Source organism: Chinchilla lanigera, unplaced genomic scaffold (genome assembly GCF_000276665.1).
Source record: "Chinchilla lanigera isolate Chin_1 unplaced genomic scaffold, ChiLan1.0 scaffold00005, whole genome shotgun sequence".
NCBI lineage: Eukaryota > Metazoa > Chordata > Mammalia > Rodentia > Chinchillidae > Chinchilla > Chinchilla lanigera.
In genome coordinates this window covers 38,527,579-38,540,881 of record NW_004955406.1, presented here as the reverse complement: position 1 = coordinate 38,540,881, position 13,303 = coordinate 38,527,579, and the positions used below count along the sequence as shown (strand labels likewise).

Sequence of the window (13,303 nt, the reverse complement as noted above, 5' to 3'; positions counted from 1 at the left end):
GCAAGTCCCAGTACTAAAAAAAAAAAAAAAAAAACAAAAAAAAAAAAAAAAAAAAGTAGAAAGAAAATCAACAATGAAATATCAGGGTTGAACCAAACTTTGAACAAATAGACTTAATAGATATCTACAGTGCTTCACCCAACAATAACAACAGAATACACATCCTTCTCATGGGATATTCTTCAACATGAATCCCATTCTAGCCCATAAAGCATACTTAAGTAAATGCAAAAGAATCAAAATTATTCCAAGCATGTTATCAGATCATAATGAAATCACTAGAAATTCACAGCAACAGAACCTACGCAAATACATAGAAACTAAACAATAACCTCTTGAATAATAAATGAGTCACAAAAGAAATTAAGAAAGAAATTAGGCAGCTCCTAGAATCAAATGACAATGGAGTCCAATATACTGGAACCTACGGGGCACAATAAAAACAGTCCTAAGAGGGAAGTTCATAGCAGTGAATGCCTGCATCAGAAAAACAGAATGGGCTCAAATAAGTAACCTAATGATGCACCTCAAGGTCTAGAAAAAAAAGAACAATGCAAATCCAGAGCTAGCACAAGGAAGGAAATTATAAAGATCAGAGCAGAAATCAATGAAATAGAGACTAAAATAAAACAAAACAAAAAACAATAAAAAAGAATCGATGTATTGAAGAACTGGTTTTTTCAAAGAATAAACAAAATAGACAAATCCTTAACCAATTTTTTTAAAAAAGAAAAGACACAAATCAAAGCAATTAGAAATTAAAAAGACAAAAAAATCACAGCAGACACTTGAAATCTAGACTTTTTTTTTTTTTTGAGACAGGGTCTCCCTATGTAGTTCAAGCTGGCCTTGAACTCATTATATAGCCCAGGCTGGCCTCAACTTATGGCAATCCTCCTGCCTCAGCCTCCTTAGTGCAACTGAAATCTATATTATTAGCAACTACTTCACAAACCTGTATAAACTGGAGAACTCAGAAAAAATGGTGAGATTCCCAGGTACATGTGAATTGTCAAAACAGAATTAAGAAGACTTAAAAATCCTAAATAATCCTGCAACAGGCAATAACATTGAAATGGCAATAAAAAATTACCAAACAAAAAAAAATCCAGGAACTCATGGATTCACTGCCAAATTCTTCAAGAGCTTCAGGGAAGATCTAATTCCAATACTCCTCAAACTCTTTGATGAACTTGGAAGAGAAGGAATAATCCCAAAGTCATTCCTAGAAGATAGCATCACCTTGACTCCAAAACCAGGCAAAGATCCAACCAAAAAAGAGAACTACAGGTCAATCTCTTTAATGAATATAGATGCAAAAATTCTCAATAAGATACTAGAAAACAGAATGCAAGAAATCATCAAAAAGATCATACACCATAACCCAGTAGGCTTCATCCCAGGGATGCAAGAACGGTTTGATATATGCAAGTCAACTTGTGTAATCCATCACATAAATAGAAGCAATATCAAAAATTACATAATCATCTCAACAGACACAGAGAAAAAGCCTCTGACAAAACCCAATATCCATTCATGATAAAATCTCTGAAGAAAATAGGTACAGAAAGACCTTATCACAATCCAATAAAAGCCATTATGACAAACCTATTGCCAACACCATATTAAAAGGAGAGAAGCTGAAAACTTTCTTTCTAAATTGAGAAACAAGACAAAGATGCTGCTACCATCACTCGTGTTTAATATAGTTCTTGCAACATTAGCCAGTGCAATCGGGCAAGAGAAAGAAATAAGGATGAGAAAGGAAAAAGTTAAATTATCAATACTTGCATATGACATGATCCTTTACATAGAAGACCCCAAACTCTACCAATACACTATTAGACTTAATAACCAAATTCAGTAGCATGGCAGGAAACAAAGTCAGCACTCAAAGGTCAATAGTACTCCTATGCATCAATAATAAACTTACTGAGAGACACATTAGGAAAACAATACCTTTCACAAAAGCACTAAGAAAAATCAAATATTAAGAATTAACTTAAGAATTAACCTAACCATACCGGAGAAAAACCAAAAAAAAAAAAAAAAAAAAAAAGAATTAACCTAACCAAAGAAGTGAAGGACCCCTACAATGAAAACTACAGTACTCTGAAAAAGGAGATCAAAGAGGATATTAAAAAAAAAAAAAGGAAAGCTATTCCCTGTTCTTGGATAGGCAGAACCAATATGATCAAAATGGCTATACTTTCACGCTGTTATACAGATTTAATGCAATCTCAATCAACATACCAATAGCCTTCCTCACAGAACTACAGAAAACAATTTTAAAATTCATATGGAACAAGAAGAGACCTCAAATAGCAAAAGCAATTCTGGAGGAAAGCAGGACGCCTCATAATTCCAGACTCTAAGTTATACTACAAAGCTACAGTGATAAAAACAGCATGGTACTAGCACAAAAACAGACATGTAGATCAATGAAACAATAGCACCAATATAGACAATAATAATAAAAGAAGTAGAAACAGGGGGCTGGGGATCTAGCTCAGCAGCACAGTGCCTGCCCAGCAAGCGCAAGGTTGTGAGTTCAATTCCCGGTACCGGAAAAAAAAAAGAAGTAGAAACAGCCCCAGCACACTCAGTCATTTGATCTTTGACAAAGAGAACAAAAATGTACCTGGAGGAAAGATAGCCTCTTTAATAAATGATCCTGGGAAAATTGGATATCTACATGCTGAAGATTGAACCTAAATCCAAAATGGATCAAAGGTTAAATGTTAAGATAGAGACAATCTGCTGGAGTGTAATATAGGTAAAACTCTTGAAGACATAGGCATAGGCAAGGACTTTCTGAACAGAATCCCAATGGCACAAGAAATAATATTGAGAATCAGCAAATAGGATCATTTCAAATTAAAAAGCCTCTGCACAGCGAAAGAAACAATCAACAGATTGAAAAGACAACCTACAGAATGGGAAAACATATTTGTCAGCTATTCCTTGGACAGAATACTAGAAGATACAAAGAACTCAAAAAAATTAGACTTCTTGAAATGGAAGAACCAATAAAAAAATAGACAACTGAAATGAACAGATACTTCTTATACAAATGGCTAGTAAGTGCATGAAAAAATGTTCGACAATGCTGGCCACTGGAGAAATTCAAATTAAAACAACACTGAAATAATACTACAGAAAGAAAAGCTATCACCAAAAAATCAAATAATAACAAATGCTGGCAAGGTTATGAGGAAAAAGGAACCCTTTTACATTGTTGACAGGAAGGAAATTAGTACAATCACTATGGAAATCAGTATGGAGATTCCTCAAAACACCAAAAGTAGAAATCCCATCTGACCCACCTATTCCATTTCTAGGTATCTTCCCCAAAGACTTAAAGTCATCATATTACAGTGATACATTCATACCCATGTTAATACCATCACAATTTTATAATAGCTAAATTTTAGAAGCAGCCAATATGTCATCAGGAGATGACTGGACAAAGAAAATGTGGTATTTATATACAATGGAGTAAAACTTGAGGCATTCATAGGTAAATAGATGCACCTTGAGACCATAATATTAACTGAAATAAATCAGACACATAAGCTTAAATATTGCATGCTTTCTTTTATATGAGAAACCCAATATAAATAAATAGCAAAGTAAAAGATAAGTAATAGGAAGTAGGGAGTTATTTTCAAATAGAAAAGAGAATAAGAGCTGGAGAGGAGGGAAAGGGGATGGGAAAAAAATGGAAATAGAGCTTTTTCGAATGGGAAGGTAACCAAAAGTTGGAAGGAGCAGGGAAGAATGGGAGGGGCAGGAGACAAAAATAAATTAAGATGTGTTATGCACACATACCAACTCCCCATGATAAATGTAATCATTATGTACTGCAAACATATACTAAGAAAAAATAAATAAATTTTAAAATATAATACAGAAACACAGAAATACATAGAGGTATATCCAACAGTGTGTTTTGAGGAGAAAATCAAAACAATACACTCAAAAAAAGAAGAGAAAACCAAGAAGAGCCTGGGTAGAAGGCAGGGAGAAAAGGCACTATAGACTTGCTCAAAGAAACTGAGAGACCAGGGGTGATCAAAAACCTGTAGGTATTTTAGCAAAGGTGAAGCATGTAAATGAATAAAGAGAGCTGGAAGTGGAGACAGAATAAAGATAACTGAACTTAGGAAAGCAGGTAGAGGTAGGTCATAAAGGATCTCATGCCATCCTAAGGAGTCTGGAGTTTGCCTTCTGGATAAACACTTCTTTCAAGTACCAGGAGTGTCTCACAGAATTTCATAAAGGTTCTAATAAAATCTTCAGAAGTAATCTACACATTTCAAAGAGCTCCAAGAACCTTCAAGTTCTGACATGGACTTTCACTCCTCTACTGGACCTTTCCCTACAAGATACTCACATGTCCCAGTCTCCTCCACCTTCAATTCCATGGCCTTCACCAGCTAATGTACCTATCTTCTCCCATCCTTACATACATAAAATTGCAGTGATTTCAGGTCAGTTTATATTCTCTTGCCATTTGCACATCACTTGTTCATATTTATTCATAAGTACATATTGATTATTTACTGTATGCTAGGGGGAAAAGATGATGAACAAAAATACAGTCAGTTGGTTCCTTCACAACCAGTAGGATGGCTATTATTCTTAAAACAAAAACAAAACCCCGGAAAACAAGTATTGGCAAGAATGTGGAAAAATCAGAATCTTGTGCACTGCTAACAGGAATGTAAAATGGTATGACCACTATGGAAAATAGTACGGCAGTTCCTAAAAAATTAAAAACAGAATTACAGTATGATCCAGCAAATTCTATTTCTGGGGATATACCCAAAAGAACTGAATGCAGGGTTCTGAAAAGATGTTTCCAAAGCCCTTCTTACAATAGCATTATTCACACCAGCTGAATCCCCAACATAGATGAACTGATAAACAAAACGCGGCATAATATACAATGGAATATTATTCATCCTGAAACAGGAACAAAATTCTGAGCATGCTACAGTATGGATGAACCTTGTTAATGATAAAATCAGTGAAATACGCAAGTTATGCAAGGATAAATACTGCATAATTCATCTGAGGTTCCTAAAGTGGTGAAATTCATAAACACCAAAAGTAGAACAGTAGTTGCCAGGGGAAATGGGAAGTAGGAATTATTTGATGGACACAAGTTTTCAGTGGGAAGATGAAGAAAGTTTCAGACATGGATAGTAGTGATAGCTAAACAACAACGTGAATGTAAATGCCACTGAAATGAACACTTAAAAATGGTTGAATTGGTAAATTCTGTTATGTATAATTACCACAACAAAACAAAGCCAAGAAAATATGGCCAGTCTTGGTCTTTATCTAGGACAAATTCAATTAAGGGAAACAGACAAATAATCAAAGGGGGGAAGAAAACTAGCTTTGCTCAGTGGCAGCATCGTAGCCAGTGAGGTTTATTCGAGGCGTGATTATTGCTACTGAAAAAAAGGTAAGCATGGTGGTGCACACGTGTAATACTACCATCATTCTGGGAGGCTAAAGCAAGAGGATCACAAGTTTGAGCCCAGCCTGGGCAACTCAGAAACTTAGTGAGACCCTGTTTCAAACTAAAGTGAGAAACAGCTGGGGATAGTTCAGAGTGATCCCCAGTACCTGCCCCCGCAAAAGGGGCTGGTATGGCATAACAGCACACTCATCCACTTTAGGGTGGCCAGGAAAGACCCGTACAGTATATGTAAGTGCCACATGGTATATAATGTTCTTCTTTCAGTCATCAACTTTCTTACTTGACTTCTAAAGTATTTAAAATTGTCAAAATTCTCTTTTTCGCTGGAAACTGATTATTCATTCGTTTCTTGCCACTATTATTTTCTGGCTTTCTTTTTACTTCTCTGGCTGTTACTGTTCATTGTGCTTCATCACTCATGAAGTCATCTTTTTCCGTCTCCATAACTAATTCATGGCCTTCTCCTCCATTCTCATTACAACTTCAGTTCACACCCCTTTCATTTTCAGCATGGAACAGTACTATGAACAGCTTCCTAGCAAACATACCCTACCGGAATAGCTTCCTTCCGGTTTCCAGGGTTGGCACACATACACTACCAATCGATTCTAAGCATGGTGATTTCAACAAAATATAATGCAGACTATATGACATATTCCTTAAACGGCCTTGATCGCTCCCTTAAAATGTTCCTTTTTGAGGAAAGTGCTTCTTTAATGAAATATAACCCACATATCATAAAATTCACCCTTTAAAAGTATATATTTCCTTGGAGTTTAGTATATTCAGAGTTATGCAATTATCACTGCTACCTAATTTCAGAACATTTTTATCAGCCCACAAAGAAAGTTGACACCCACTAGTAGTCATTCTCATTCTTACTCCTTCCGTCTCTTAGAATTAATCTACTTTCTGTTTCTGATTTGCCTATTTTGAGGATAACACATAAATAGAATCATACAATATACAGGGTCTTTTGTGTCTGACTTCTTTCACTTAGCATGTTTTCTCATCTACGTTGTAACATGTACCAATACTTGATTGCTCTTTAATGCCAAATATTCTATTATTTTTTATTTACTCATTCATTAGTTAGTGGACATTTGGGTTGTTTCTACTTTTAGATTACTATAAATAATGCTGCTATAAACACTATCAACAAATTTTTATATGAATCCATTTTCATTTCTCTTACATATATACATAAAAGTGTGATGGAGCAAAAGAAAACTGCTTATCATTTTGAGGAACTATTTAACTATCTTCCCTTAGAGGTCTGTAAAGTGTAGGAGAGGTTGAGGGGTTCTCAAAAGTCCTCAGGCACAAGTGGAATGATCAGTCTTCCTCTGAATCTAGAGGAATAGAGGTCAGAGTAGATAGATGTAGATGTAAATTCAATCAATTCTACATAGTATAAGATTTAACATAGTAAGTTTAATGCAGTGGCTGAAATAAGACACTCATGTTACTATAAATGTGCCTCCAATGAAAAGGTTGATAAACAAAAGGACTAAAAAAAAAGTCACACTCACTTGAGTGGACCTCCGAGTCTGCCGAGCTTGTCTGGAGCGCGCTTTCCGTAAAGACTCAGCTTCCTCATCCCGTACGGGGGTCAGATAGGACCTGTAGAGAAAGCAAAGGAATAGTGGGAGTAAGACCTATGCTGTACACACTTGAGGAATGAGAAGGTACTTTCATATATTGAAGGGATTTCTTCACATTAAGAACAGAGGCAAAGTCAAAATGACAGGAATGCTATCTGCCATCAGTATCAATTCCAGAAATCAAGACATTATTCATGTAGATTCTCGTCATCTGTAAAATGAGAATTTTAGTTCTTTCCCTAACTTTACATTTTTCATTTCATTTCTTGTCTTAATGCTTGGACTAGAAACTCTAGCACGTGTTGAAAGGGACTCATGAGAGTACAGGCTTTGTTCCTTCATCCAGAAAGAATGCTTTCAGCATTATACCGTTAACTGTGATGTCTGCTATAAGATATCCCAGATCTCACTTGGCAAATTAAAGTAATTCACTTCTGTAGTAGTCGAGCTTTACAAGGGAAAAGATTTAATATAGGACACATAATTTATAGGACTATTTTATAATATTCACCCAAAGAGTCAAATGCAAAAGACTGTAGAAGATCTGTCCACACACTAGAGAACCAAAGAATCCAGCTAAGGGCTTGGATCCCATGGCAATGTATTGCATGAGTCCAGGTGAAGACCTAGAACCCATAGAAATGCCCTCCACGAGTCCAGCTGGAGGTCTAGAGCCCACAACAATCTCTCAGGCAAGTCTGTATCAAGGATTTGCACTTGGAAGGCCCAAACATCAGCGCTGGAAGCTAGCAAGTCTGTGCCAGCGGGGTGAAAGATCTGTGCCAACAGGCTGAGGGATCTGCATTGGAGCCAGGAAGTGACACTCCAAGTAAGGACCAGAACTTCTCCGAAAAAAACCACAGCCATCCTCAGCAACAATGAAGTCCTGAGTTCCTCTGATGATGAGAACAACCGAGTTTATATCAGGAAAGCCAGCAGGACGAGCTTCTCCAGGAGAATCAACAGCATACCACCTTTCCTTCCAGTTTTCTTTCTATGCTGCTGGCAACAATCTTCAGGTAGTCCTTCCATACCCAGCACCACGCTTATTCAGTTCAGCTGGGTGTTACAAGCTGACCACCAGTTGTCAATCTACCACAACTTCCATTCTTATAGGAAGCAGGCTCAGAGGATTTTGTTGTTGTTCTTGTTTGTTTTTTAATCACAGTGTGTACGTTCAACTTCTATCTCATGCTTTTTTAATCCATGCAGATTATCATTTTCTTTTTTCTGTAAATATGGTGAGTCATATCAATTTTTATTAAAAAACTTTATGATATATTATTTTTTCAAGACACATAGTAACTTTAACATGTCATGGGTATGATGTGGCATTTCAACACATGTATAAAATGTATAATAATCAGATCCAAGTAAATGGCATATATATCTATCTCAGGCACATATCATTTCTTTGTGTGAGGAACATTCAAAACCCTATATACGAGCTATTTTAAAACACTGGACAAGTTTCAAATGATAAAACAACAATGAAATCCTAGGATAAGTTCAATTTGATCAAGTTTGTTTTTTGGTTTTCTTGTAGTGCTGGGGATCTAATCTAGGGCCCTGCAAATGTTTGACAAGCATTCTACCATTTAGCTATACCCCAACCCAACGTGCAGCATTTTAAAATGTAAATGTATTTTTTATGTAGAGTCCGTACTACTTAGTTTAGGATCTTCTTTAAAAAATTGGTATATGTTTATTATATATAATAATTACATTTGTTTTGAGAAACTGGTATACACACACATATTGTATGTTGACCATTTTTTATCTGTCCTCCAACTCCTCCCTAACCCCCTAGTTTAGGACTTCTACATCCATGTTTGTGAAAGAAATTGGCCTATAATTTTTTCTTCTTATAAGACAGTGGCCAGCTTTGTGAATGAAGGTTATATAAGTTGGGAAATAGTTCCTATTTTTTATTTTCTATAAGAATATATGTAAGATTTAGGATATATCCTCCTTAAATGATAGGAAAAGTTTGCCAATAAAAGCCATTTGGTTTAGAGTGCTCTTTGTAGGAAAGTTTTATTTTTATTTATTTTTTATTTTTTGTTTTTTTTCTGGTACCGGGAATCAAACTCACGACCTTGCGCTTGCCAGGCAGGCGCTGTGCCACTGAGCTAAATCCCCAGGCCCTGTAGGAAAGTTTTAAATAAAAAGTTCATGTTACTTTTAATATAGTTACACTTATTCATATTTTCTGTTAATATATTTGTTTTCCAAGATATTTTCCATTTCATGTTTTTTCACATAAAAATGACATAAAACTGTTCATGATACCTTAATTATATATTCTAATTTCTATAGTAATGGTTCCCAATATTTTTGGTTTCTTTTTATACCTTTTTTTAGTACATGTTTACAGTACATAATGATTATGGTGGAAAATGTACATGAGACATTTTAATTCCTTTTTCTTCTTTTTTTCATCCCCTACTCTCTCCTCCCTCCCTGTTCCTTCTATCTCTTGGTTCTCCTCATATTTGCAAAAGCTCCATTTTCATCATTTCCCTGCCCAGTTCCTTTTCCTTCCCCCCAATCTACTTTCCCTCCCCCTACCATCTCTTATTCCCCAAAGAGCCTTTGCTTATGTATGAGTATATGTTAATATTTACCTTATTAAAAGTTAAAATTAACAAGTTAAAGTTTATTAATTTATTTAAAATAATATCCTCTAGTACATGGTAACACCAGTAACATTTCCTATGAAAAATAAACTATATTTTCCAAAATAAAAAATTTAGTAAGAAGAGTGATACTGCTTTATATTTTGTCTATTTCCTTTAATGCTGGCTTAGAAGAGGGCTAGATTTTTATATCTACTCCTGCAATCAATATGATGTGCTAGTTAAAATATGTAAAGACTATTTGGCTTTACACAGATATGCAGTACTACTATGATAGTTTTTTCACACAACTGTGGATATCCTTTGATACTACACCAGAACACAAGTGGTAGCTAGTTGTAACGTGGAATGCAAAATATATTAATACACTTTTCATATTCCGTTATGCTAATGCCTGTTGGTCTATATTGCATTTTGAGTGTATCTCCTTACCCACCCATGATTTTGGAACACTACGTCTTCATTAGTCATTTTAAAAATACTGGTATACCTGGTTATGCAAAACTTCCCAATACTGACACCTTTCATAATATAGCAATTAAAAATACATCCTTTAATATTGTCTTCAATCTTAGAACTGTCTTTACTAGGAAACTGTCAATATCACTTAATGACAAGTACACATTTTCTGAAATTCCAACTTTTGCTTGAAAGTTTAAATTTTACAATGGGCAACAAATACTTGAAAGGCTCACTTTGTTCATTCTCAAGAAAATGCCTGTCAGGTACCCAAGTCTTATAACCACTGCTTGGCCAACAATCAGGGAATACCTTCTCTCCAGGTGTTCCATGAAGAAAAACTAGTTCCTCTCTTTATCTGGGACTCTAATCATGTATGTTAGAACCTATTAGCATACTCCACTATGCTTTCTCTGTGTTGTCCACCCTTTTACCTGAGTTTCATTCTGGCTATTTTCTACTACACAATCTTTTGGTTCACTAATCCTCTCTTTAGGGGGTCTGCTACAGTTACTTTTCACTTGATTCTTTTCAACAGATTGCAGTTATCTGGTAAAATCTTTCATCTTATATTTTCTTGAAAATATTAATCATAATTATTTAAAAGTCCATTTGTCTGATAATCTGAATCTATTTTTATTGTCTTTTAAAAATTTTTAGTAAGTCAATTTTATTTCCAGGTATGTCTAATAATTTCTGAATTAATACCATATTTTTTTTTCTTTTTTTTGGGTACCAGGAATTGAACTCAGGACCTTGTGCTTGCCAGGCAGGCACTTGTGACATGGAGCTATATCCTTGGCCTAATACCAGATGTATTTCATGAGAAAAATGTAGTGATAATTTGTGTCTCTGGAAGATGCCATCTTCCTTCAGAAAGAATATTCTGGTCCTCAAGCATGTAGGCCTAGAAAATGGTTTTCACTTGTATTTGAATCACTTAGAAGACTTGTGACAAACTGCTAGAAGGTCTCCTTCACTAGGTTTTGGGTGGGAATCTAAGAATCTGCATTTCTAACTAGATCTCAGCTGATGATGATCTGCAGACCACAATTTGAGAACTTCAGGGCTGAGGCAAACGACCCTCATCCATCTTCAGACTATGCTGATTAGAAGACAAGTTTCCACCTTTACAGGGTTGGTCCATTTCTGGTAAACCTGTAGGCATTAGTCTTGCAATGGTCCCAGATGAGCCTGCAGTGCCTACTGGGGCCCTTCTTTCTAAATTCTAACTTTTGTTTCCTCAGCCCCATGAGGTGGAACCGAAAATCTTGGCCAGTTTCTTAGCCTCACAGCCACTGCTTCACTGACCTCAAGAGAAAACACACAGTCAAATATAGGGTAATTCTTTACTGATCTGTTTCTCTCCAGGAACTTCATCCCTCACATCTTCAGAAAAATTCAGCAGTACCTTCAAGGATTTTTCCCTCCTTAATCCTACCAGTTTTTCTAGGTATTCTAAGTTACAGAGTTGTCTAAAATAAAATCTGCATAATTTTTACTTTATGCCTTACCAGGCAGTGTTAATTTTCCCTCATTGTAGATTAGGAAGTTGGAATTCTGATATCTGAATCCACTTTGAGTTTGGTGGGCTGGAGTCTTCTCTTAATATATTACTTTCCTAGCCAGGTGTGGTGGCGCACGCCTGTAATCCTAGCACTTGGGAGGCTGAGGCAGGAAGACTGCCATGAGTTTGAGGCCAGCCTGGGTTGCACAGTGAGTTCAAGGCCAGCCTGAACTACATTGCGAGACACTGTCTCAGGAAAAAAAAAAAAAAAAATACTGCTTTTCTGTAAGTGAACTAAAAAGAGTTAAGTTCCCAAACTTGCAAAATGATAGTTCAGAGATTATTGGTGACCAGACTGAAGAATAAGTTCCCATGAAGTTCTGCCTGGGTTGCCAGTCAATCATATGTCATTTATAACTGCAGAACATATATAGTATCACTATTATACTTAATTCTTGATGGCTATCTCTTTTCACCATACTGTACAGAAGTCACAATGAGGCCAGGCATGGTGGCAAATGCCTGTAATCCCAGCACTTGGGAGGCTAAGGAGGAGGACTGCTACGAGTTTGAGGCCAATCTAGGATACCTAGTAAGTTCAAGGACAGCCTGAACTATATAGCGAGACTTGTCTTTAAAAAAAAAAAAAAAAAGCCACAGTGAAAGAGGAAGCTTCAAACTCCCTTATCCTCCCTCTTACTGAATAAGAGAAACAGTTCATAAAATAAGATCAAGAAGGTTTTACCTGGCTTGAAGACTTGAAATCATATATATTTTTAATGGAAAAAAAAAAGAAAACAAAAATATGAAATAAAAATCAACTGAAATTCCACATGAGGATAAGCCTGTTTTTATCTTCCTATATGTATGTCTACATTTTATATATGTGTATGTGTGTGTGTGTAGTTGTATAAATACAGTTTGTTTTTAGAATATCTTATATATTATTTTGTAATGTGTGTCAATATGTAAGGTTTTTACCATTTAGGAAAAATATTTCTATACAAACAAAACCCAGAAACTCCAGGACTTGTATTAAAATTGTTTGTGAAGAAGAAAGAACATGCTCATTTATTTTCCTTTACCTTGATGGTTATTCACAGAAGTGATGTGCCTAACTTATCATTTCCTTGAGGTCATATTCTGTCTTCATTCGGTCCTTCAACTTTCCAAAATATAAACCAGAGGGCCAGTAAACTATGGTCCTTCGGTCAAATATGGCCCGTAAATTTATTTTGTAAATAAAGTTTTACTGGAACTACACATCAGCATTTAATATATGGAGATGATAAGGTCCATGAAGTCTAAAATGCTCACTATTTGGCTCTTTATAGGAAAAAAATGCAGACTTCCACGCTAGACCAAACCCATATCCAACATGCTTGGCTCTTTCTGAGAAGCACTTGCAGTTGTCCGTGAATCTGAGTGCTATAGGATTCTGCACCGCTATGAAAAGAAGACACATATAGGCTGATACAACAGAAATTAAAACTTCTAAAGCATAAGAAGGCCATGACTTCCCATCTTTGCCTTTTGACATCCAAATAAAACTAGGCTATCCTGCTTTCAATCTCTCATACCAGAAAATAAATGAGCAGAG

At 35.7% G+C, this 13,303-nt stretch overlaps 1 protein-coding gene across 12 annotated transcripts in view; it reads right to left on the bottom strand.

Moving 5' to 3' along the window:
• Ppp1r12b (protein phosphatase 1, regulatory subunit 12B) overlaps window positions 1-13,303 on the bottom strand; it is a 231,207-nt gene that overhangs the window by 95,622 nt on the left and 122,282 nt on the right. For all 12 annotated transcript variants that reach the window (XR_259520.2, XR_001236901.1, XR_001236900.1 and 9 more), the window contains one exon: window positions 7,027-7,117. Coding sequence is in view for 8 of the 12 variants with exons in the window: in XM_013522389.1 (XP_013377843.1) it covers window positions 7,027-7,117 (91 nt within the window). In the remaining 4 variants the exon portion in view is untranslated. The remainder of the gene's footprint in view (window positions 1-7,026; window positions 7,118-13,303) is intronic.